Source organism: Mirounga angustirostris, unplaced genomic scaffold (genome assembly GCF_029215605.1).
Source record: "Mirounga angustirostris isolate CCGP_5_RB_7025 unplaced genomic scaffold, mMirAng1.0.hap1 SCAF_3, whole genome shotgun sequence".
Lineage (NCBI taxonomy): Eukaryota > Metazoa > Chordata > Mammalia > Carnivora > Phocidae > Mirounga > Mirounga angustirostris.
This window is the reverse complement of record NW_026991711.1, coordinates 34,697,857-34,724,662: the sequence shown is the minus strand read 5'-3', so window position 1 is coordinate 34,724,662 and position 26,806 is coordinate 34,697,857. Positions and strand designations below refer to the sequence as shown.

The window sequence follows — 26,806 nt, the reverse complement described above, 5'->3', positions numbered from 1 at the left end:
GGACACAATGCTGCTGATAAGCATGCAAAGCTGTTGCATAACTGATTAAGGAGATAGGCTTAGCAGTCAGGTTAACGGTCTAGAGCAAGAAAAATCAGTGCCAAAATTTACTCATCTGTAAAATGGAAACCATAATAACTACCCAAAGACATATTATAGAGATTAAATAAACTAATAAATGTAAGAGGACTCGGTAACTAAAATATAATAAATCCCAATAGGTAACAATTATTAATACTCCAATGATCTGAAAATTACATACTCATTAATCAGCCAATGATTGACTTGAATCTTCAGTCACATCACTCTCTATGAACAATGTAAAACCCATCTTTATTATTTCACAAAAAAATGCTATTGAATTTATTTTTCACACACTTGTGTTATACAAATGAATTTTTAAGTCAAATCAAAACCACTTTCCCCAATGATGACAACAATCATCCCCTTAACCTCTGGCTTTCTCTTCCTTTTTAGAAAACCTATAGTACTTTTGTACAGCTCTTTTGGTAATTAGCACTTTGTACCTTCAATTACAGTTTATTGAGTGGCAATATCATTCATCTTTGTAACTCCTAAAATTCATGACAAATATCTGTTGAATATATTAATGATCATTTCTAAAGTATACATTACACAAATGACTTCTGATTGTTATGAGTATGTTTTATGATAACAAATATAACAAAAACTTACTTTAGATTAGCAGTGAGTTTAAGATACTTTATTTAATAACTATATATCCCTTACTTATTTAGAAATTAGCGATCTGTGTGTGTGTGTGTGTGTGTGTGTGTGTGTAACCTCTCCAACTGAGAAAAGTAGATGGAAGAATTAAAATCAGAAGCAGTAGAAACAATAATTCAGGAACATTAATCAGTTAACTTTTGCTACTTTGTTTCTCTAATCAGATTTTAGCCTCTGCTAAACACAAGGTTTTATTAATAATCTTGACATTTAAACTGTTTTAAATAAAACTTAAGAAAAAAAAGGAGCGGCACCTGGGTGACTCTGTTGAGCATCTGACTTTGACTCAGGTCCTGATCTTGGGGGTCCTGGGATTGAACCCCGCTCAGCAGGGAGTCTGCTTGTCCCTTTCCCTCTGCCCCCTCCCTGCTTGAGCGCTCTCACTCTCTCTCACTCAAATAAATAAATAAAATCTTTAAAAAGAAAAGAAAGAAAAGGGAGAAAAGGAAGAGGAGTAAGCAAAAACTAGGTTGAGAGGGTAACAATGCAGGTTTGGGAATCAGACTTGGGTTCATAACAAAAAACATGGACAGATTAACGCAGAGGTTAAATGTCTCTAGTCCAAGGGTTATTGGAAAAAGGATTCAAGGGTTAAAAACTAAACAATTAACATAAACTATTACATCATTGAAATATAGGAAAATGGAGGCTCGGAAATCTAAGGGTATTGCCAATGGCATAAATATATTTAGTGGTTAGGTTAATCAAGGACCCCTATCCCCTTAATTTAGAACACAGTTTTATAGATTCTGAACTATTAGATACTCAAATTCTACTAGGCTTTTAGAGTGAATATAGATAAGAAATAGAGATTCCAGAGACTTTAGTTGTTCATTTTTTTTTAAACCAATTCATCATTCATTTGTTAATACTTGACATGATTTGCATGGTCATCTCTAAAAATATAGCCATGCAGATTTCCAAAGAGAGCAATATGTAAAGTTCATTAATACTCATATAGGTTTTCAAATCTAAAAGGGATTTAAGTGAATTGCTTATTGGCAACAGTACATTGAGGTTTGATTCCCAGATGTAAAATCTTAGGTAGGTTGCAAATACCAAATGCTATTGTTAAAAGTCTCCTGTGTGAAGTAGATTGGTGAATACACGTCAAAAAAAATCATGATCAAACCTGGCACTTTTGTTGACAGACTTTGTAGTGAGGTCGAAGGTGTAATTAGGCCAGAAAATTACTTTCTCACTACTAGAATTGTTCCCTTCAGGTCTTGAGTTATCAGTCCAGAAAATTTCATTAAACACTAAATTCACTTTAAGACAACTGTCAAAATTAAGCAGAGGTGAGTCAAGTCAAGGTCCTAATATTCAAATCTTTCATTTGGATTTTGAGGTTCAATGTAAAATAAAAAATTCTGTAGTTTCATTTTTCTACGAAGACTAAACTTTTTGTGAATTTCAGAAACAACCCCCCCCCCTTTGGAAACAGGATGAAGCAGAATAACAAAATAAATGTAGAATTGAAGTGCTAAATAGCCATAAATTATTGAAATGATTTCTATTCTTTGTTCACTGAGATCTTAATGTGAAATTGTAAAAATTCAAGTGCCCACAATTATTATGGATATAACGCAAAGAGGAAAAAGAAAGAATCAGAAACTAGGTTCTGAAGATTGATATGAAACTCGCAGTGATACTAATGATGGAACTGTGAATTCATCATATTTTCTTTAAAATAATCCTGAGATGGTTACAGTATATTTATAAACAACTGGTTCACCGCATTTTGAAAAGTAGCAAGACATTGGATATTCTGGTACATATTTAGTAGGTAGGTGAACAAGGACTCAAAAAGGAAATACATGTCACATGACATAGTGGACTTACACTTTCCAAAATGTTAACAATAATAACTTAAGAAGTAAATTGTTGAAATATAGCTTCAACATTTTGGCCAAATTATATCAAACAGTTCCGTGTTTGATAAAATGTAGTGAAAAGTATTTCTATAATTCTTGGAGTCAGAGTCCACACTAAACTGCCCTTCGATGCCAATTGTTACATTACTTCAACCATGTGATTTATCAACTACACGAATAAGTAATAACACAGAGATTTACTATAAATAAAGAATAAGGCAAATGAAGACTCACCAGAGTGAATGATTAATAAAAGGTAAGGTTTTTTTAATTACTAAAAATATTAAAAATTATTTTTTAATTATTTAGGGTAAAATAGTTTGCTTGGTACTTTCAGGTAAACTATATGTGCTTAAGTATTTATAAAGTTTAGAAATACTTTAATAGCATAAACAACTTCTTAGCCAGTTAACATTACATTATTTAGCAAAGTTCAATGTCAAAAAAAAAAAAAGGATTAATAGATTTTTCCACAAACACTTAATAAAGGGATAGCCAAGTTCCAATTGTCAGTCATAATTATGTTTGAATTAAAATTCAAACATTGTGGCTTATGAAGCAATTAAATTTGATCATGAGTTTTAAAATATAATTTTCAACATCTCTCACTCTACTTTTTTGCTGCCTCCTATACTAAGCTCCCAAATCATGGCACTGAACATCTCAACCCTTTAAAATATAACTATTTTTATTATATATTTTTTTGAGAGAGAGAGAGGGAAGGAAAGAGAATCTTAAGCAGGCTCCATGCTCAGCGTGGACGCAGGGCTTGATCTCATGATCCTGAGATCATGACCTGAGCTGAAATCAAGAGTTGGAGACTTAACCAACTGAGCCACCCAAGTGCCCCATAACTATTTTTTAAATAGTACTTAAGCTTCCACCCCATATTAGCAGAGAAATTTCATCAAAGGCAATACTATAACATAGACTAGTAAGTAGAATGCCTACAAGAATTTGATTTATGTTCAATATGTTGGACATGAAAAATCATTGTGCTGTGCTGTGTTGTGAAAATGTTTTCACATTAAGCATGAACCATGAGAGACTATGGACTCAGAAACAAACTGAGGGTTCTAGAGGGGAGGGGGGTGGGGGGAGGGTTAGCCTGGTGATGGGTATTAAAGAAGGCACATACTGAATGGAGCACTGGGTGTTATACGCAAACAATGAATCACGGAACACTACATCAAAAACTAATGATGTATGGTGATTAACATAACATAATAAAAAAAAAGCATGTCCATGAAAATTTGAAGTGTTCTGTAAAGATTTGAGTCTATGCTTAAAAAAAAAAGTAACTTTATTTCAATTCAACTTGTTTCAACTGTGCTCAAAATATAGGTGGTATCTAAAGAAATTATTGCATTCCCTGGAAATAGTATGGACAGAACAGTGAAAATAGAGTTTATAATTATCCATCGCTGAGTTCAATCCCCAAGTGAGCTCTTCTCTTCAATTTGAGCAAGTTATTTAAATTATGTGTGCCTTAGTTTGTTTATATGGAAAATGGGATAAAGAATACTTCCTTCATAATTTGACAGGAGAAATAAATTACATATTTAGGAATTAGCTAAGTTCCTACCATGTAGTAGTTACTCAGTAAGTGTTTGTACTCCTCCTTATTTTAACCAGTTAGCTATATTGATTTATTAAATTATTTTTAATTTAACAATGTTTTGACCATATACTGAGCTAGCAACTGAAGATTACAGTAGTGAAAATTATAGGCATATATATTGATTCCATGTATAAAAATAGTTGAAATTTGTCAGTAAAATGTATATGTATTTGAAAAGTTAGATTTGTTTCTTTACGTAGACTATGCACAAAGTCTTATAGTAAATCTACATTTTAACTGCAATTATACCTATAAGAGAAACATGTAACAAGAAGTACTATGTAGATAAATTCAAGCAACTATTTTGAAGCAAATTTCAAATATTTTTTCACATGCAAAAATATTCTTTTTGTGTGTGTTTTACATCTGCAATATGGCCATGGCTTATTGGCAATATGGCTTCTAAGCCACGTGATTAAGATAAATTAGAATAAGCTTTTAAAAATGTGTTTTAAAAAGTAAAGCTCTCTTTGAATGTATTCATAAGATTTCCAAATGTGTTACTTAACAAAGGCACATTTCACTTTAAGAAACCCATGCTAACTTATAGAGGAAATAAGGAGTCAGTTGAAAATGTAATGATTAGTAATGAAAAGATGACATAAAAATATGTCAAATTAGGGAAGAATTACACATGCTTATTAATGTGGTGCTTTAGGAACAAAATGAAGTGAGATTAAGTAAAAAATGAAGTAGCTGCTGATAGCAAATTCTAGGTACAGATTTTTTTTTTTTCAAATAGAATGGGAATAAATATTTACTTGTAGAAGACTATAACTCAAAATATTCAGTAATATTTTGTAAAGACACACTAAAGAAACAGTGGAGCAGCATACTCAATTTTTCACATTGCTAAGATCTCACTTTCAACATCTCTGATTCTTACAGATAAAAGAAACACGGACAGATAATGGTAGTCCATGTCACATGTGTTTAATTATAATCCTGAAATTCAAGACATTAATGCCTAGGAACCCCAGAAGCAATAGATTTCCTTGAATTCAGGCCAAGAACAACAGCAGTCTAGGCAAAATTAGCTGGATGGACAGTTGACACATTCAAGGGAAAATGAATATTACTGTTGAGAATATGAGATAGTGCACTAATGGGAGGGATGATGTTGACCACTTTTATGATCAATTTAGAGAATTTCAAAAGCAGCAGCCTGCCTGTTTCATTAAAATAACAATATTGGCATTTCGGGGAAGTTCATATTTCTAAGATGTTTACCTTCCAGTAGTCCTCTCTCATTGATACATACAGTCTTTTATTATAGATGATTGATGTGAAGCTCACTGTAATTTCAAAAATTCATAGAATATTATTATGTCATGAAATCCATGCCGAGAAAGCAATTGCCATTATAAATCAAAAAGACAACTCATATGGACAGGTCATATGGTAACGGGTTCTCTTGGAATGGTATCCTTAAATGTAATTTATTCAATAAGTAACTTAAAGGTTATATTTGATGAGATGAATCTCATGCTCAAATAACTTCAAAATATTATTATATTGGAATATTAAGAAATTAATTTTCTTGAAATTAGAGATATTTGCAGTTATATTCACCTGACTCAACATGGTTCCATGCTATTCTTCTGAAAGTCCTCCCCCAAATATAATTCCATAGAAGGATTTCGTTAAGTGCTATAATAGATAATACAAAGGTCATTTCCTGCTTTCAAAGATGAATGAAGATATCCAAATAGGAGAGGAGATTTTGAAAACCTTCACAATGCTACATTTTCACATATAGAAAATAGTTTCCAACTAGATGTTTTAATAGACAAAAGAATACCTCAAAAATTGACTTCTAGGAAATCATGCATTACTGAAGGATTAAACACTTGATTTTAATATTGAATAGTATACATGTTTAAAGAGAATATTGGTGATATAGCATCACATTTTTAAGTTTAACCCAAAATAGCAACTTATAATTTCATAGCACTGTGGAATAGACAAAGAGTTTGACACTCCTTTTAATCCTTAAAAACTCAATACCGTTTCTTTAAGTCATATCCTTACCTCCCAGGAAGCAGACTCAAATCATTAGAAAATACCTATTTAGAAAAAGTCTTTCATCATTGCACTTCTTAAATGAAAACTAATGGGAATATGTTTGATAAAATGGTATTCTATCAAAGGGCTGACATAGGAAATTATGAATCATAAAATTATATATATCATGATGATCAAAAAGTAATCATTGACATAAGAGGATTTTATTGGGAGAAAAATATTTTTATTTGAGCTAATTGGAAGATACAAAAACAATTTTTTAAAAAACAGAGGAAATGATTATAATCTGATGCCATAAATATGGGAAAGGGCCCATTATTCCCAGAACTGTTATGCTCAGAGAGATATATAACTGGTATTCTATTTGGAACAGGCATAAGTCCTGTTTTGAAAATCATCATAATAGAACTAAATATCAGATGACATCTTGCTCTATAAGACTTTGCAAAGCATTTTGTGCTACATTAGCTTCTTCACAAAGTCCTGTCAGGTAGGAGATACGGCAGATCTTATGGTGTTTGGTTTGTGGATGATAAAGTATTTCAGAAGGCAGCTTGATGTAGGAAAATAACCAGTAAACTGGAGTTAGAAAACTTGAACTGAAAACTAACTCTATCACATAATAGTGAAGCTTTGAACAAGTCTCTTAGCATTTTTTTTCCTTCTAAAATGACGTCTGAGGTAGCAGTACCTACCTTGTGATAATTGAACAGTTGAGGCCAGATAGTGTTAGTCAAGACCACATTGCTAGCAAGTGCTGAAGAGAATGAAAGCCAGACTTTTTGGTTCTAGGTTAGGAGGAGCAACATCACAATACCATGTTGTTTGGAAAATACATGTCCTTTAAAAAGAATCAAAACCTACTCATTGTATTCCAATACCAACAAAGATAAAAGAATTAAATCCATGGTGGTCTTCTCTAGGAATAAGGCTTCTGGCAGCTTTAGTTAAAATGTAAAACGGCACAAAGATCTTGAAAGAGTTTAGTCTACTGTGTATATATCCTTAGCCATATATCAACAAGTGAACATGATAAAAAGCTCTCACATTAATTATACTGACTACTTCCTTAATGAAGTGCAAAAGTGTTTGTGTAATCTGATTCAATTTATTGAATTAGGTTACAGTTTTATCATTTTGAAAACCAGCTTCATTGTTTACAGTATATGTCAATTCATTTGCAACAATTAAATAGCACAGCATACAGCTGTAATCAATTCAGAGCAATCTCCATTTTTAAGGTCTACTACCATTTGTAGTATGCATATTTCTGAAAGCAAAATATCACAGTTTAAACATATAACAGTACCAATGACATTTCATATCCATACAGCTTATTCTGCTCACAGATGAAAATTTATAAAAAGAACTCATTGTCATTAAATCCTGAAAAGTAAACATGTAATAACAAATTTTAGTGTACTCTAAAGAGTACATTTATATGAATTTGAATAATTTGCCAAACTGAGACTTTCTAAACCTAAGCTCTATATTTTTTAAAGTTATCATTTTTTTCTTAAATCCAGTGGTGTTGATGTGAGCATAGAAAATAAGGGGCACTTGGGTGGCTCAGTCAGTTAAGCAAATGACTCTTGATTTCAGCTCAGGTCATGATCTCAGGGTCATGAGATCAGGGCCTGTGTTGGCCTCTGTGCTGGGTGTGGAGCCTGCTTAAGATTCTCTCTCTCCCTCTCCCTCAGCTCCCCCCGCACCTGCCACTACTTGTGTGGACACTCTCTCGAAAGAAAGAAAAAGAAAGAAAGAAAGAAAAAGAAAGAAGGGAAAGAAAGAAAGAAAGAAAGAAAGAAAGAAAGAAAGAAAGAAAGAAGAAAAGAAAGACAGAAGAAAGAAGAAGAAAGAAAGAGAAAGAAAGAAAGAGAAAGAGAGAGAGAAAGAAAGAGAAAGAAAAAAGAAAGAAGGAAAGAAGGAAAGAAAGAAAGAGAGAAAGAAAGAGAAAGAGAGAGAAAGAAAGAAAGAAAGAAAGAAAGAAAGAAAGAAAGAGAAAGAGAGAGAGAGAAAGAAAGAGAAAGAGAGAGAAAAAAAGAAAGAAAGGAAGGAAGGAAGGAAAGAAAGTCAGCAGTAATAATCAATAACACCTGGATCAGCCAGTTCAATTACAATAATAATACTTTAACTTCATTTTCAGAATGTTACTACAAATTGTATCATTTGACATTCATGGCGATTCAATGAGAAAAAGAATTTTGATATAATAAAAACATTCTTGTATATCAATGAAGGAATGAAGGATCAAAACATTTGACTTAATTATTACGTATTTAAAAAGTAGTCTGGTTGGAAGATTCCTACGATTTTTAAGAACTGACTCCTCTTTTGGGGACTTTATTTTTTAAATTGGAAAGTCAAATCAAAGTAATTTGTGGTAAAGGCCAAAGTCTCATTTAAATCCCTTTAAGAGTTCATGTCTTTCTACTACCATTTGTGATGATCTTTACGTTAAAATAATACTATTTTTACTACCTTTGGCTCCAAATCCTACCATGGCCATAGGATTGTCATTTCCTCCTATCTATTAATTTTGCAGCTATGTACCCCTTCATGGAGTACTTGTGAAAGAAGGGCAAAGAGAACAAAGGAGGAAAAAGCATTTAAAAATTTCTTTCAACTGAAAAAAAGTATTTGCTAGCTTACTCTAGCCATTGTTCTACCCATGAGTTAACTATTCCATCCACGAATGAACATGTAACAAAAAATTTGATAACCTATAAATATGAAGCATTCATCTCAAAAGTAGTTTTTTAAAATAATTTTTAAAACAATAAAAATATATAAGAATATAGACCCAGAAAGATGGATATTTTTTAACTAGAAAGGATCCATGTCAAGTTTGGAAGGATAATTCAAAGTAAAATGAAATAGAATCATCAAGTTTTATAATTAGAAGGGAATGAGATAATCTTATTCGATCCACAAAGCCCCAACTAATCCACACACCATCCACTATCATAATCAAAAGTTGACTCAAATCTTATTTGCTTTTCTTAATGTAAATAAACTTCTCTTCTGTCAAAGGAGGCATCATATTACTAAAAAAGAAGCAAATAATGCCTTGCAATTAGTCAATTACGGATACTAGCAACTTCATTACTTCAAATCTACTGAGAGAGAAGTGTAAGTAGATTATAACACATACTATGGCCCAGTGTAGGCATGTAAGAACACAGAACTCAATAGAAACTTGGAAGAGAGAAACAAATTACGGAAAGGGCTGTAATTTTCTTCTAAATTAAGTAGATGGGAGGCCTGTCCAGAAGTCTAGTAATATGTGGTTACTTAATTAAATCTCAAAATAACAGATCTTTGCTCTAAAAGCTTAGAAAAAAAGACATTTATGAATTTCTATTATGCAAGTAATAGACCCGGGGCATATTGTGATTGGACTGAAATGCTTGATTCTAATACATATTACAAATTTGATAAAGTAAATATATTTATTATATAGTTCCTCATACCAAAGCTGTATGTACACTTAGTTAAATTATGAGCTATATTTTATTCATATATGTATTAAACTAATTCTATATCAAGATACTGTGGGCACAATGAGGATTCCAATCCTTAAGAACCATATAATATAGTATATAATATGCAGGAATTTTAAAGACTAATGAGTTCTATGTTGCCATTTATTTCCATAAATATTGCTTCTCTAGAGTATCAATTTGGAGATATAAATTTCATCAAGTGTTGATGATAATACTTAAATGTAGCCATCATAACCTATAAACAAATGAATTAAAGCCCTCCATTTACTTAGTACACCTCCTTTAGGCTCTACCCTCTGAGTCTTTAATCTGGAGTCTAACCCATGCTTAATAGGATTTTTAAAGTACATTATGTAACACCACTGTTTAAATTTGCAACTTGGAAGCCTAATAATTCATTTCAGAAATCCTTTACTAAACATATATTAGCCATATTCATTGAACAAATATTTATTTTCAATATCTGCTTCTGTGGCAAGCAGTAGTCTACATACTGGGATACCACAGCGAACAAAAATCACAAAAATCTCCCAAACGCATGTCTACAACACCACGCTTCGGCCCTTCAGAGTACCTCACCCAGCGACTTGCCAGAAGTGGTAAGCTAATATGACCCTCAGTTTATGCCCATATCCTCATGTAGGGAACCTATGAACGCCACTTTCTATGGAAAAAGATATTTTGCAGACGTGATTATGTTAAGGATCTCGAGATGAGAATATTCGCCTGGATTATCTAATGAGGTCTAAATATGTTCACAAATGTCCTTACAAGAGAGGCGGAATTTTATACACCTGTGCCTGCGCGTGCACACACACACACACACACACAGGAAAAGGCAGAAATTAGAGGGAGGGAACTACCAACCAAGAAGAAATGCTGGCAGTTACTAGAAGCTCAGAGTCAAGGAACAAAGGATCCCCAAGAGCCCCCAGAGGCAGTGTGGCCCTGCTGACTCCTTGATCTGGCAGAATGATACCAATGTTGGATTTCTACAGAATTATGAGAGAACAAATTTTCATTTACTTAAGTCACCAAAGGATGGGATAATTTGTTACAGCAGCCCCAGGTAACCAACACAGTATCCAGTAAAAGTTTTAAAACTAAGTAAGTTATATGATGAAGTCTAGTGTTTAAGCTGGCCTTTCAAAAAAAAAAAACCAAACAAGATATTTTCTTTTTCCCTTCAAGAAAAACATAAAGGGAACATGCATTAAATACTGATACGTTAAATGCACTAGCCTCAAAATGTCTAGTGATTGAAGTTCACAAACGTTTACCACATATAAATGTATGAAAATGCATGCATACACATACTACATAACATTAATGGTTTAAATCGTTTGTATCATATTTACTCTTTGAGTAAAGCATTCAGTAGATTGTTATGTTTAATTTATTAGTGAAGACAATCAATCCACTCATGGCTGTTTTACTTGTGCATTTTTCAGTTTTCCTTACTTGTGAGTCTCCCTAGGGAATACAATGCATTTGTTTTAATAAACTTCTCAAAATACAAGGCACATTTCCATACTATGAATTTTCTCCCCAGAAGTGGAAATGTTTAATGCATTTAAGATGTTACAAATGCTGATAATGCAAAAAGGGGTAGTTCAAATGTTGTTGCCGGTTAGTTAGTAGCATTTAGCCAGAAAAATAAAAATATATAAACTTTGGGTATACTTCTTTGAATTACAAATACACATGAGAATACTTTCCTATCATCTTTTTGTTTTTTAAGAAAAGAATGTTTCAATGGGATTAACTTTGGATTAACATTGTCCTGGTCTAGTATTTTTTCCAAAATGGTAAAATTGCGCTTAGAAGTTCTTACTTTTTAGGCATAATGCACATGTATTTACAATTGCTTTCTTTATCTTGAATGCATATTGGTTATGTGCCGACAAGGTCACAGTGAGAAAGATATGCTCAAGAAGCAAAACTATAAATCATTCATTCAGTTTGCGTATATTTAAATTGTTTTTTTTTTCTAAGTCAAATGCAACTATTTGGGTCTCACCGAGTTACTTCTTAATACTTATATAAAATTGTATTTCAAAACTAGTTTGCATTCTGCCCTAAAGATAAAAATCAGGAAGTTGGCCAAATACACTAGCCAAATTGCACTCCTGGCACAAGAGGGGAATATTTAGAATTCCTAAATAACTCTTCCCTTAATTGTAAAATGGACACAATTCTATAAAAAGTACGAATGTTATTGGAACTCTGTTGCTAGGATAAATTTATTCCAAACTGGTATTTGTTATCAAAAATGATTTATGACATGTACTCAGTCCAAATAAGTGTAGAGAGCACTACAGGGGGCATTGCGTTGTAAGACTCTACAAAGAGCCTTCTTTCTTTCATTAACTTCCACTTCTGGTTGCCATGGCATCCTGTGACAACCATAAATTTTGGAAATTATCACCATCTGCCCACGCCCCCTTCTAAGGTTACACACAAGCCCACTCAAGTGACCAAAATAACAAATAAAAACTTGATAAGCAATCTCAAAGTTTTTCTTTTAATTATAGATACCTAAGTACATAATATTAGGGCTGGGAAAATACTTAAAAAAAAAAAAAACATAAAGATAGTCTTCTTTTTTTCCTGAGAAAACAGATGCCTCCAGGAAAGATTATCATTTAATTCCAATGTTCAATTCTTGAAAAGAAAACATGAGGGAATGATTAAGAACAAACTCATAGATTTTTATAAATTTGTCAAAATTAATAAATTTTCTTTTTCACAGGACCAATTTTGGCAACGTCAAAGGTAAGTTTGCATTGTTTATACTTTTCAAATGGTAATACTGTGAGTCCAAAAGTACAGGTCAATGTTCACAGTAGGTTACAATTTAAATTTTAGAAAGGATTTGGGATTTTAGGGACAGGGGTTGTTTGTTTTCTTTCTTTGTTTTCTTGAGGATTAAATGCTGTTTGTTTGTTTTACTAGTTTTAGAAACATGATTTCCAGGCCTTTTAAAGATACTGATATAACTATAGACTCTTGGAAATACATTTTTAAAATTCCAAACCCACAGGTTAAAAACATAGTAGAAACATCATCAAACTACTTTGCTTAATATCAACAATACTGATATGTAACTTCTTCATTAAGTTTAAAAAAATAACTAACACACTTCACATTCCCCATCTTAGAAAGAAAAAAAATGTGTTTTTTTTTAAAGAAAGTCATGAATATAGAAAAGAAAGTAGCAAATATAAATAAAGTCCTGGCACATAAAATTCTATATATTCATAGTAAATCATATTCCCTGAATACACTAAGTTCTCCTTGGGAGAAAAGTGTACACTCTTTTGAGAACTATAAGATTTCTTTAAGACCATTGGATTTCCAGTTAATGTTTAAAGTGAGTAAATAATCCAAGGGATGGAAATATTAGTCTGTGTTCAACTAAAATCTAAACTTCTCCATCTAGAAAAATTTTGTGCAGAAAAAGCAATCACATCAAATATATTAAGATAACAGAATTCATGTGCAACAAATTCCTGGCAGGTATAAATCTTTGGATAATCTCTGAAAGTTGAAAGTAAGTGAAATATATGTGGAATTTATAGGAGAAAGGAAAAAAGAGAGGGGAGGCAAACCATAAGAGACTCTTAACTCTAGAGTACAAACTGAGGGTTGCTGGAGGGAAGGTGGGTGGGGGGGTGGGCTGAAGGGATGATGGGTGTTAAGGGGGGCACTTGTGATGAGCACTGGGTATTATATGTAAGTGATGACACACAAATTCTACTCCTGAAACTAATATTACACTATATGTAAACTAACTAAAATTTAACTAACTAAAATTTACACTACATGTAAACTAACTAAAATTTAAATAAAAACTTGAAACAAACAAATAAAAAAGAAAGTAAGTGAAATAGCTAATAGTAAGGCCATGCTCCCCATGTCTTAAAGTCATTCGCTGGGCTCTATAGAGCACTGAGCTGTTCAAAACCTACTTTTCAGTCCATTTTACCCTCTTGATGAGCCTCTATTTCCTCATCTAAAACAAATTTTCTAGAACATGACTCTTTAAGGTCTTTTTCAATATAATGCATAATAAGCTTGAAAGAAATTCTGTTTTCTGGGTTCATGACATACTAAGAAGAACAAAAGTAAACAAACAAACAACAACAACAACAACAAAAAACATGTTTGAGAAGAACATCACAGCAACTAAAATACATGAAATTGATCCTACTTCAAAAATGAATGTCCATAATAATGAGTCAAGTTTAAATTATCTTCGGTGTCTCTGTTCACCAAGCCAGGGAATTATATATTTCAGAAAGGGGTCTATGGAAAATAACTTAATATTTTGATTTTCAGTTTTGGCATATGATCATCACTTAGAAACTTTACTTACCCTAAAGTTACATGATGCTGTTAACTATGTGAGGTGTTGCTATACTTAGACTGTGATGAAATCATCTTATTTCTTCACTATTTTGATAACAAACTATTTATTGTCTTCCCCTCAAAAGATTAAATGTTGATGATGTTGATGATTTGGAACCAGATCTTCCCTATCTTAATATGAATACAATCTAAAATACGTTTCACCCATAAGATAACTGCAACGCAAAATTTTCAAATACAGAATAATGATTATTAAAATGATTTTTTAAAATCCCCATAACACAGTTCATTGAGAAGTTAATTAAGTCAACAATTCTTTCTTCTAGCACACCTGAGTCTTTCAAGCATAAAACATGAACAGTTAAGATTTTAGTTACATCTAGGCTATATGGTACCAAAAAATCGCCAAATTTTCAGATCAGGAAATTTTATCTAAATAAAAACAGTTAAATTTAACAAAGCACTGCCTATTTCTTTTCTGAATCTCAAATTTAGAATTAGAATTTCAGCCAGTAGGATTCAATCACTTGAGAAACACGACTAATTAAACAAATGGAAATGATGATACTCGTTCTGTAATTGGGTCATTTTCAGCTATTGATTTCATTTTTCTCTGTCTCAAATTTTCATCTGCAAAATTAGCATAAAAATACAACTCTCTGTGGCACTTTAAATAATTTGCTGTTAAGTATATACCATGGTACCTTACTGGAAAAAGATTAAATATATAAAATGAACAAATGGTTTGAAATTCAACTCAACAGATGTTTGATAAAGGTCCACAAAGGTGAAAGAACTGTTCAGGCATTCTCACAAAAATAAAGTTGAATTAAAATAATCATGCCTTCAAAGAGCTTTCTACCAAATTTGGAATATGAAATCAGATTATCCATAATGGTATCATAGCATAGAGAAAGAGAAATGTTACAAAATAAAAGAAAACACTGATACGGGAATTCAGAGACAAGAGGAAGACTCTCTCCTCATCTTGCCAGATTATTCTTCCTGTATCAGTTTGTGTTACATGGCAATTGTGTTTATATGTATATCTCCTCAATAATCTCCTGGTGATGGTAAGAATGAATATAAATAAAATCACTGTAATTATTATTTTAATTTGCTCATTGGTTTAGATGAAACATGGAAAGTGGGCAAACGTGTTAAGTAAATAAAAGACTCAATGAACACATCCAAGGGGTAGAATCAAATGAGTTATTTTCGTATATAGTGCATTATTAAAGTTGTTTGTGGTATGGAACTTATGCAGTCAAGACTATTCTTTTTTCTTGCACATTTTTAAAATTCCAGAAGTGACCATCTTTCAGATGTTTCTAATGGAAATGTATTCACACTGTAGTTTGAAAAAATAGAGGAGATATTTTATTGACATAGTTACTGTCTTGTTTGGGTGCATTTCAGTCTCTTTCGGAGTTCTTATGAATGAAAACATAAATTTAGAATCCAGAGACCTGAATTTGAATAACCACTAACAGTTACAAGCTAATTGACCTTGGGAGAGTCACTTGATTCTCTCCTAGCTTTGATTACTTACCAGGAAAATAGGGATAATAATTTGTTGTTTGAAATTAGTGAGAGGATTAATTAGAATCACTCCTAGCACTGTGCTCGATTTAGCTCCTTTCATTTTATTTTAAATGAAGAAATGATGATAACCCTAATGCAGTTTTGCAAGAAATTCTCATCGGTAACATAATGTTAGTGTGCACAAAACACAATTGATGGGTATAAATATCTATGTAAACATACATATACATATATAAGAACTATGACATTGGCTGACTTTTAATGTTTTTGGTATAAATGGGTAGTATTCTTACCTGTTGGTGGGATTATCCCAGGAGACATGAGGCCAGGGACAGAATGTGGCATGATATGAGAGTTCTCTGGGGAGGTGACACTTTGAGTCCTCTTAGGAGGCCTTCCAGGTCTAGAACTGAAACAAACAAACAAAAAATTTTTACAATTAAGCTGTTGTCTTACACATCATTTCAAAGTTGTTTCAAGTGGTAACATGGACTGTAAATAAATTTGTTTCAAGGACGGTTGCTTTTGCAGTTAGATGTAATAGACTTCCATCACTAATTAGATTACATGCTGAATTCATTTTCCTCATTGAAGATCAGCCACTCTTGATGCATAATTCATAGCCTGCACCTCGTTACCTGCTTCTTCATATTAATATCTATACACAGTTTGAATTGCCTCGTTTGCATATGCTAAAGTTCTGCATGCAGCCTTCAGCACGAAAATTATGCACTAACTTGTAATAATTATTACAGTCAGCCTGCTATTGATTTATGAGACTTTTAAAAACCAAATATGTGTAGTACTTGTAATGAATGATATTTTAAGGTTCTTCAGGAAATTAAAAGGCAATGGCTGCCTAAGGAAATGTTCTGCTTGTTTGATTTAATACTACAGTTAGCTGGGAGGTGGAATGAAAGAGTGATTCAGACCTATAGCACATTTTTCGATGATATGTTTTATTACTTCGCACTGCTAGCCTGATATCTAGATGATAAATGACAATACATATCTAATGTGTGAAAAGGTCTTGCAATTTCTTTATTTTTTGTCATTTAAAAGATAAGTCAAGTTATCATTTAACCCTATTCTATTTAAATGAACAGCCCCACTAGGTTGCTTTACTTTAATCCACTAAAATAAACTGGAAGGGCTTAGGATTATTTGCAGGACGTCGTTGAGAAACTGCCAGTATAGCATTTTATATCTGCCTTTAGGATAAATAAAAATACATTGTGTTTGTGTTTTAGCGGTACTTGTCCTTTACATGCCTATTTCATGAGATTAACTTTTAAAATTTTAAAAGCACAAGGTGAAAAGGTGGTAAGCGTTTACTATTTTTGCATGAGAATAACATGAAGAATATAATTTTAGCAATTCTTGAAACAAACACACTTAGCATTATGTTTCTCCTTTCTGCCCCTGTATCATGAATCCGCTTTTGTGAAATGTTTTTCCATCGTCTGGGCAATATGTGCCTAGACATCTCAGAACCACCAGAAAGAGCCTTCATAAGTTCACATTTCCATGTGAGCCTCAACTGAGATCCTTTGCCTCATCAGAAGATTCAAAGATCTTGCCTTTATTATTTAGTGTAAGTAATATATGTGATCATTTAACAATTATTAAGCACTTGCTGTTTTCAAAGCAGTACACTGTGGAGATTAATTTGGAAGAATGGGTTCTTTAGTCTTCAGGAGTTTATGCTCTTGCCTAAGAGGGACAATCTGGTGCATAAATAACTATGGCACATGCCAGAATGTGCTAAGTGTCATAAGAAAGTTGCAATCTGAATACTGATTGGAGGTTAGGCTAGATGATGATACTTCCATGTTGAGGGAAGGGAGATGAGATTTCATGGCAGTAGAAGCATTAGAAGAGTATTCTGCAGGATGAGTTAAGTAGGCATGGAGAGGAAAATAATGGAAGAAAAGTGCACTCCAGTGAGAATATGAGAGATGAATGGAAACATGCCAAAGTATGAATGTACAGGATTATCTCCATTGAGCCAAAATAGGTCAAGAAAGATGAGGAGCGAAGAGGGATAATGCTAGATTTACTGCCTGGGGCCAGATCCTGAAGGGCTTTGAACCAAAAGCAAGGAGACTGTGAGTTTGTTTTGCTATTCCATAAGGACATTCTCCCTTATATTATAGTATCTGTCTGGCTACTTATTCTTATTTGTCATTATTATTCTTCATCTTCAGCTGTTTCTTTAACTCTTGTTATGTTATGTGCCTAGGGTTAATCAACAGCCCTCTGATAGTCTCCGTTCTTCCTGAGTAATCCTGCTATTGATATCCCTGAGATGCTAAGGAATAATGGCTAAATGTATATCTACAGCCTAGGTCTTCCTCCTGGGATTCACATAGATTAATGCCTGTCTACTGGAAATCTCTGTTTAGATGTTCTTTAATAATCTAAGACTCAACTTGTCCAAATCTGAACTCATCTTCCCCATTAAAACCTCTCTCTCTTTCCCTGGTTCAGCAAAATGGCACCTAACCAACTAAGCCAAAAATCCAGGACTCAGCTGTTTCTCCCCTACTCCCCCAACTTCCCCCCTGTACACCCAAATATCATCCCAATGAAGATGTCTCTCTGAACCATTCTCCTTTCTCTATCCCTACTTCTATCTTCCAGGTCAATCCCTCATTTCTTATTTGACCTACTATTACAGCCTTCTGAACTCCTCTAAGATCTACCTCCAACTTCGTTCCACTATAAAGCCTAGAGCCCAGAGTCAAGACAACTCTCCATACTGATCTCAGAAGGATTTTTCTAAAATGCAAATTTGATTCATGTTTTCCATTTGCTTAAAAATATCAGTAGTTCTCCATAAGATTCACACTCCTTACCACGGCACCAAAGCCTTCCAATGCTTGGCCCCTGCCTACTTTTCCAATCTCACCATTTTATTCTTACATTCATGGCCCCCCTAAATGAAGTGTGTCACAAGTTGCTTTGGTCTCCCATTACACCACCTTTATAGATGCTGCCTCCTTTGCCACCAAGGCCTTTTCTACACCAACTCACCCTCATCCCCATTCACCTGGCTAAACTTGGCTAAACTTTAACTATCCTTCTTACTAACCACTTCTAGTTAGTATGCTTTCTATGCACCATGATAACCCATGGTGAACAATTCTATTATAGCTTTCTCTGCACTGATCATAGTAATCTGTGCATTTGTTTTACTCTCCAGCATACATGGCAGAAAGTGTATAAAATATATCTTTGTGTCCTAAAAACTTAACTCAGTGCCCGGATTACTATATATATTTATTTTCTTTCTTTTTTTCTTCTTTTCACTTTATGTATTTAAATAAGTTTTAATCCAACTTAGGAAGCCCTTTCTCCAAAATTCGTCAAGTATTCTACGTCATCCATTCCAGTGGTCTTGAAGTTTCCAGGAAATGAAAAGTAAGGTATGACAAAAGCTTGGAATTTTGAGTGTCAGGATAATCCTAAATTACATCAGAGGTAGGGATCCGAAGGGGTATGTGCACCCCGATGTTTATAGCAGGAATGTCCACAATAGCCAAACTATGGAAAAAGCCAAGATGTCCATCAACAGATGAATGGATAAAGAAGATGTAATGTATATATACAATGGAATATTATGCAGCCATCAAAAGGAATGAAATCTTGCCATTTGCAACAATGTGGATGGAACTGGAGGGTATTATGCTGAGCGAAATAAGTCAATCAGAGAAAGACATGTATCATATGATCTCACTGATATGAGGAATTCTTAATCTCAGGAAACAAACTGAGGGTTGCTGGAGTGGTGGGGGGTGGGAGGGATGGGGTGGCTGGATGACAGACATTGGGGAGGGTATGTGCTATGGTGAGCGCTGTGAATTGTGTAAGACTGTTGAATCACAGACCTGTACTTCTGAAACAAATAATACATTATATGTTAAAAAAAAAAAGTTAGCAGGAAGGGAAAAATGAAGGGGGGGACATCAGGGGGAGACGAACCATGAGAGACTATGGCTCTGAGAAACAAACTGAGGGTTCTAGAGGGGAGGGGGGTGGGAGGATGGGTTAGCCTGGTGATGGGTATTAAAGAGGGCACATACTAAATGGAGCACTGGGTGTTATAAAAGAATTTCGGGGTGAAAGTAGCTTGCTCCATGAATCTACAAGAGTTCATTTGCCTTCTCCCCAGGAAAATTCCAATTGTGTGCTTATATTCTGCATATCATGGAAACTACATCAAAGTAATGTATGGTGATTAACATAACATAATAAAATTTAAAAAAATTTTTAAAAATTACATCAGAGGTCCAGAGAAAGAACACAGAGATACTGAGAGATCTCAAGCAAGATGCCATGGAGAAAGTGGGAAAGGAAAAGGAAACTAACATTTGAAAGTTTTAGCCCTTTAATTTGTTTTGCTTTTAAAGAAAATGCAACTGTTTAAGAGTACTTTATTATTTAGGCCACAGGAGCTATCCTCACTGCCCTCACTCTGGAAGTGGAAGTCAGGCTACTAAGTAGGAACACGTTAGTTCACGCTGTGATTAGAATAGACCCAGTGGGCTCCTTTCACCCCAGATATCTCCTGCCCAATCTATCACACTGCCTCCAATTCCGCCAATAGAGATTTACTGCTTTCAGTCTTGAAGCCTTAAGATCTTTTAAAGCCTTCCATTAAAATGCAAATACCCCTGGTGGTAGTAACGGCCTAAAGCCATCAACTAACACCCTACTGAGGATTACTTTACAATTAGAAGAGAGTACAGTTTTGAGATATCTACTCAAAGAATGGAAGGGACTGGAAGAAAAGATTTGGAAGGATAGTCAAGTCACTCACACTTGAATAAGAATTTTCCAGAATAAGAGTAAGACCACTAGAACCTCTCCTTGGAGTTATACATAACTTCCTGGCAGAGGGGAAGTTAGAAGGTTTATTTATTAACAAGACTTTCCTCTATCCTCCATGACCTATAGTTCGGTTAGTTCCTCTTATTGAAGGGTTTGGTGTTTTACCTTTACTGCAGTCTTAGTCACTAACTAACAGAGGGTTTGTCTCTAGGGAAGAGAACCGAATTGTAAAATACTTGAATATTTAAATTACTTTCCACAGAGCTTTAGGGAAATTCCAAGAGAACCATTGTGGTACTGTGGCCTTCTGGCCACACACGTATTGTCTTGATAACTCAATCTTCAAATGCTGGCTCTACCAATTTACTAGAAAGTGTGGCCTTAATCAAGCCACAGGTTAGCTGTAACTTCTCTGAAAACATCCGATTAAATTAGGACTTTTTTTTTTTTTTTTAAGTGGACCTGTTTACTTTGTAAGAAAGAAGTTATTCTTGGAAAGAAAAAATAAAAACTTAACCGAAAAGAAGAAATGAAACAATCAGCAAAAGCATTTCCTGTTGGAAGGATCAATGAATGGCCTCAGTAGTAGCCGCCTTAAAGCCATCTTACCTGTAACAGTAACCCAGCTCTACCCAAGAGGATTAGAGCAGCTGAACTTTCCTAATTCTAATAAAGCAGAAGACCTCACTTAAATAAATTATTACCTTTAACAGCTTGAATGAAATCAAACTTATGACTTTGGTAATTGTTTTTGCCAGCTTTACACATCAGCCATAGTGCATCCTTTAGTATTTTCAACCATCTGCATTAAAAGAGGAGAGCAATGGCTTAGAGGTGTCTAACTCCACACTTAATATCTCACTTACTTAGGGATCCACCCAGGCACGCTCTTTCCTGCAGTTCTGAATAAAAAAGCTTTCTTTTCCAGACAGATCCCTGGGCAGATGTCTCTCCTTAGTTCACACCATTAAATCAGTCTCATGCTAATTTCTGTCTCTCTCCCACAACTGTATAATGTTTACCAACTCTTCCTAGTCCTTTATTGTACTTATTCAGGGTGAAGTAAAAATCCAACTTAACAAAAGAACACTAAAGTGATATGAATTAATAAGAAGCTAAATGCATCCAAAGAGTGGAGGCATTTAAAATGTTAGAGGGAGGGTACATCACAGAGTTTTCAATCCCCAACCTTCTCCATAGACATCATCTTCTGCTAATCTTTTCTGTAGTTTCTCAGAAATTAAGTTCAATTTTCTTCCTGAGAGTTGGAACAGAGAAACATGTAAAATCCAGAAAGAGACTGTGATGGTTATGAGTTAGGAAATGCAAAAGTAGCTACTAGCAGAAATTTTGGTTCTAAATCCTACCCGCTTAAAGAAGGGTTCCATTCAAACGTTCAATTCATTCATCCGTCTATCTGAGAGAAAGGCGCTACTATAGGACAAGCAATGGGCTAGACATTAGCGTTGCAAGAATAAAGACACACTCACTTCTTTGAAGAGAAAGACAAAATGAAATAGCCTGTAGTGCAGAACTAAAATACATGGCAGCAAGTGAGCATTGATTTTAGTCTTTAGTTGGGAATACAAACAAGAATTTTGGGGTGAAAGTAGCTTGCTCCATGAATCTACAAGAGTTAATTTGCCTTCTCCCCAGGAAAATTCCAATTGTGTGCTTATATTCTGCATATTTTTTTCTAGTAAACTACTTCTACAAAGCCAAGCCAAAATGTATGAGAACTATGACTAAATATACAGTCAAATATATAAGACACACACACACACACACACATTCAGATTTCTAATTGGAAAGGTACAATTTCCCTAAGGATTTACATATCCACTTGAACATTCTGAAGTCATGAAGAATGAAGTTTATAAAGAGATTATGAGAAAATGCTTATGTTCTAAATTAAATGAAAAAAGCAAGATAAAACCTTCAGATATGCACATAATGGAGCACAAGAGAGACAGGGAAATTAAGTAAAAAAGCAATGAACATACATAGAAAAAAGACTGGAAGGAAACATACTAACATATTAGAAGGGATAATCACTGGTTGAAGTAATACATATTTTTTCTATATCTGAAGATTTTAGATTATCTGTCAAAGCATATCTTAATTTAAAATATAAAAACAAACTTTTTCACATTATTTGTTTAACACTTTAATGACTGGCCATATTTTTTAGATAATTCATTGTGGACAAACCATGATCCTGGCTAAACTTGATCAGTGCCTGAGATTTACCTCTCCACATAGCAAACTAGATATAATTTATCCTCTTAATCTTTATTGTATAGTTCAGTTCTAAAGATCAAATAAAAAGCAGATAATTATATGTAAAAATATTACCCTTGTGAGAACTATAAAATTAATTTAAATAATCATTGATATCTTCCAGATTAAATCAACCTCATAAAATAGATCCATCAAAATAAAAAATGCAAAGAACCTCTGAAGATTAATATATGTATATATTTCACTAAAAGAAGCAGCTGATTTATAATCCTCAGTTTATAAATGGGTACTTTTCCCTTAGAAAGATCTTGTTAACTTGCTAGTTGAATTTTTTCAACTTTCTGAAAGACAACAATATACATAATCCCGAAAGCATATTGTTACCATATTTTCCCTTTGCATAGAGCTTTTTTTTTCTATAGCCAGCAAAACTTTGAAGGATACATTACTTTTTTTGCAATGATGGCGAATGTGAGCACTTTCTCAATCTCATATCTCTCATTTGTTTGGACTTCCATGTGTATTTCTCAGTACAAATAGGTTAGGAACCAACTCACCAAAGAGATGATTTCCCACAGTCACCAAAATACCAAGTTCCACGGGACAGGCATTTAAAATATCACCAGCTGACACTTGGAGAGCACCCTCAGATTACTGCTCATGACCACAAAGCACCCAATAGTCCCTCAACTCTTTATAGGGCAGATGTTATAAACTGAATTGTGTTCCCCCCACAGCCATACGTTGAGACCCTAGCCCTAATGTGATGGTATTTGGAGATGGGGCCTTTGAGAGGTAATTAAGCTTAGATGAGGACATATCAGTGAGGACCTCATGATGAGATTAGGGACCCTATAATTAGAGACACCAGAAAGCTTGTTTGCTCTCTCTCAGCTATGTGAGGACACAGTGGGGAGGCCATCTATAACCAATGAAGAGAGCCATCACCATCAGGTACCATGCTGGTACCCTGATCTCAGACTTCCACCTCCAGAACTATAAGAAAATAATTTTCTGTTGTTCAAGTGACCCAGTTTATGGCATTTTGTTATGGCAAACTGAGCAAGACTAAGAAGAAAATTCTGTATATAACTGAATAAATACATATACAAACACAAAATAAAATTTCCTTTGAAAAATAATTTAAAATAATTTTTAAAAAATGTTCTGTGCTCAAATTAATTTGGGAAATGCCCAGTTAATTCTATTCAAAGTGCATGTGTGTTGTGGAAGCACTTCACAAATTCCCAAAGCTTTTATTTATTTATTTTTTAAAGATTTTATTTATTTATTCATGAGAGACAGAGAGAGAGACAGAGGCAGAGGGAGAAGCAGGCTCCCCGGGGAGCAAGGAGCCCGATGCGGGACTTGATCCCAGGACCCTGGGATCATGACCTGAGCCGAAGGCAGACGCTTAACTGACTGAGCCACCCAGGCATCCCCAAAGCTTTTAATACTTTTATTTTGTGGGACAGTTTCTCAGAGTTTTCACTATGCTGATATGTATTATTAATCTCTAAGAATGTGGTAAAATAGGTATTCATGAAACTTGGTTTATCATGAAACCAGTTATTTCCAGTGAGTTTGTTTAGAGACTTATGACCCAGTGGAATATGTTCTTCCTAACAGTATGCTTATATTTAAATTATGGAAATCCCTCGTGCCTCAACATTACCAAGCCATGCTGTGTCACAGGCCACATGACAATTGTCACATGTGAATTATTCTCTAAGGACAAGAAAAGCAGGTATTCACATATTCTATGAGTTGTAAGACTTGATAATTACTCAAACACAAGGTTAAAATGAATAAACTGAAATCTTCACTAACAAAAAATAAATAGGAGTTGGAATTAGCTACTCTGGTGAAGAAGAACTATTGCTGCCTCTGACTTCAAAACTCACGCTATCTAGGCCTGAAATAGTATCAGAAATTTATTTAACACAAAACCTGTTGCACAGGTCACTGACAAAATATCTGAATCTCCAGCTTAGTTAGAGCTACTAAATACTGAATAAGAAATTATGCCCAAAAGAGTTATAACATATCAGAATGTAACTAAGCTACTCATAAACATCTAAGTTAACAAATAATGACAGCCAAAATACTAAAGAGAGTCCTTGTTGGACAGGTTACATACTTGGGATAATCCAGTCCTTAACATTTATAAGCCCTTCTCCCCTTTTTTAGAATCTATACATATGGGCTACATTAAAAAATTCTTTAAAATTAATGTAATGTATTTAGTTATATTAATCTCAGAATTAATATAATAATCTTAGTTTCAATTCCTTAATTTAGGGAATATATTTTTTAAGATTAATTTTTGTCAAAGCATATTATATGAATTATTTACTTACATCAATGATAAGTGACACCTTAGAAGTATATCTAATGATTCATCATAAAAATACATTCAGATTGTATTAATATTTTGTGGATTAAAAAGCAGTTTAATGAAACTTAAAGTTTTAATTAAAAAATATAAATGTTTAATATTGTTTATTTTTTTATTTTCATAGCATATACTGTTCATCAGCATATATGATATTTCTCCCAGTGAGGACATTGTTTGCAAATGTTGTTGAGCAACATGCTTGTCTAGAAAGCTAATATTTTTAACCTTTTAATCACCTTATAATTTTCTCTTCTTCTCATAAGCCTTTCAAGCCATAGATGGGTCTACCACAAAACATCTTTCTTTATAATTATCCACAAAGAATGACTATGATCCCTTAAGGGACGAATCCTAAAATAATTAGAAACAATAGTACATGGCTTCCTTAAGATTTTGAGAAGATTTAATACTTTATCGGCTTCTTTTTCACAGTTCCTGTCATACCTCAAAACCATATTCTATGAAATTTAAATTTAATATTAAAAGATATTCCAACTAAAATAGGCACTATCTAAACTAAATTTTTATACAAACTATAGGCTCCATAGTGACAAAGAAAAAGCTTTATTTCTTAAATTTTTTGATTTAAATTTCAAATTCAGTAGATCTTCTTTGCAATTACTGTTGGCTAGATTTTGAACCAATAGCAATGCAATAGCAATGTATTAAGTCTTTTATTTCACTGGCATATACCATGACCTGTTCCTAAATGTGCAGTGGCTCTGGTTGACTATTAATCTGTTTTTATAGATCATCTTGAATTTGACCCCAAAATACACCCATTGCTCCAATCGCAAAATAATATCCAACTCTCCTCTGTAGCAGGTGCCATTTCCAACACTCTGAATACCCTCTTCCCAAATGTTTTCATTTTATTGTGGAATAGTACATAAAATAATGAAATAATCACAGTCGTATTATATTATCTAACTGGTAGGCTGGCACTGGGCTAAGTTCACTATGTGATCCAACTCCTAATATCCGTAACAAAACTTTAAGATAGGTATTATTATTATCCTTATTTTACTGATGAGAAAATTGAAACACAAGAAAGTAAAATGCCATACTCAATATCCCACACATAAAAAGTAGTAGAGTGGGGTTGGGATGGGTATTAGGATAAATAGGCAAAGGACAGAGGTTTTTTAGGGCAAAGAAAATACTATACATGATACAATAATGGTGGATACAGGTCATTATTCATTTGTCCAACCCAATGGAATATACAATACCAAGAATGGACCCTAATGTAAACTACAGACTGAGTGATTATGATGTGTCAATGTAGGTTCATTAATTGTCCCAAATGTACCTCTCCAGTGGGGGATGTTGACAATGGAGGAGGCTGTGCCTGTGTGAAGGCAGAGGGTATATGGAAATCTCTGTACCTTCTGCTCAGTTCTGTTGTAAACCTAAAACTTCTCTAAAAAAAGTTTGTTTTTTTTTTTAAATAAGTCTTAAAAAAAAAAGTTACAGAGCCAGGTTGTGAACCAAGGCAATCTGATCCAGAGGCCAAGCCCTGAGCACCATGCAATCTGCCTCTGTAGCATATTTGTTTGTTCATTTAGTCAACAAACATTAAATGTTAATGTGCATGACCTTATAATGTGTTCTGGAAATACCAATAAGATACTGTCCCTGAGTT

The 26,806-nt window shown here is 33.7% G+C and overlaps 1 protein-coding gene across 3 annotated transcripts in view; it reads right to left on the bottom strand.

Annotated features, from left to right (window-relative positions):
- The window catches only part of DACH1 (dachshund family transcription factor 1), a 426,112-nt gene that overhangs the window by 229,738 nt on the left and 169,568 nt on the right, over positions 1 to 26,806 (bottom strand). For all 3 annotated transcript variants that reach the window (XM_064586010.1, XM_064586012.1, XM_064586011.1), the window contains exon 2: positions 15,983 to 16,098. In XM_064586010.1, the coding sequence (XP_064442080.1) occupies positions 15,983 to 16,098 (116 nt within the window). The remainder of the gene's footprint in view (positions 1 to 15,982; positions 16,099 to 26,806) is intronic.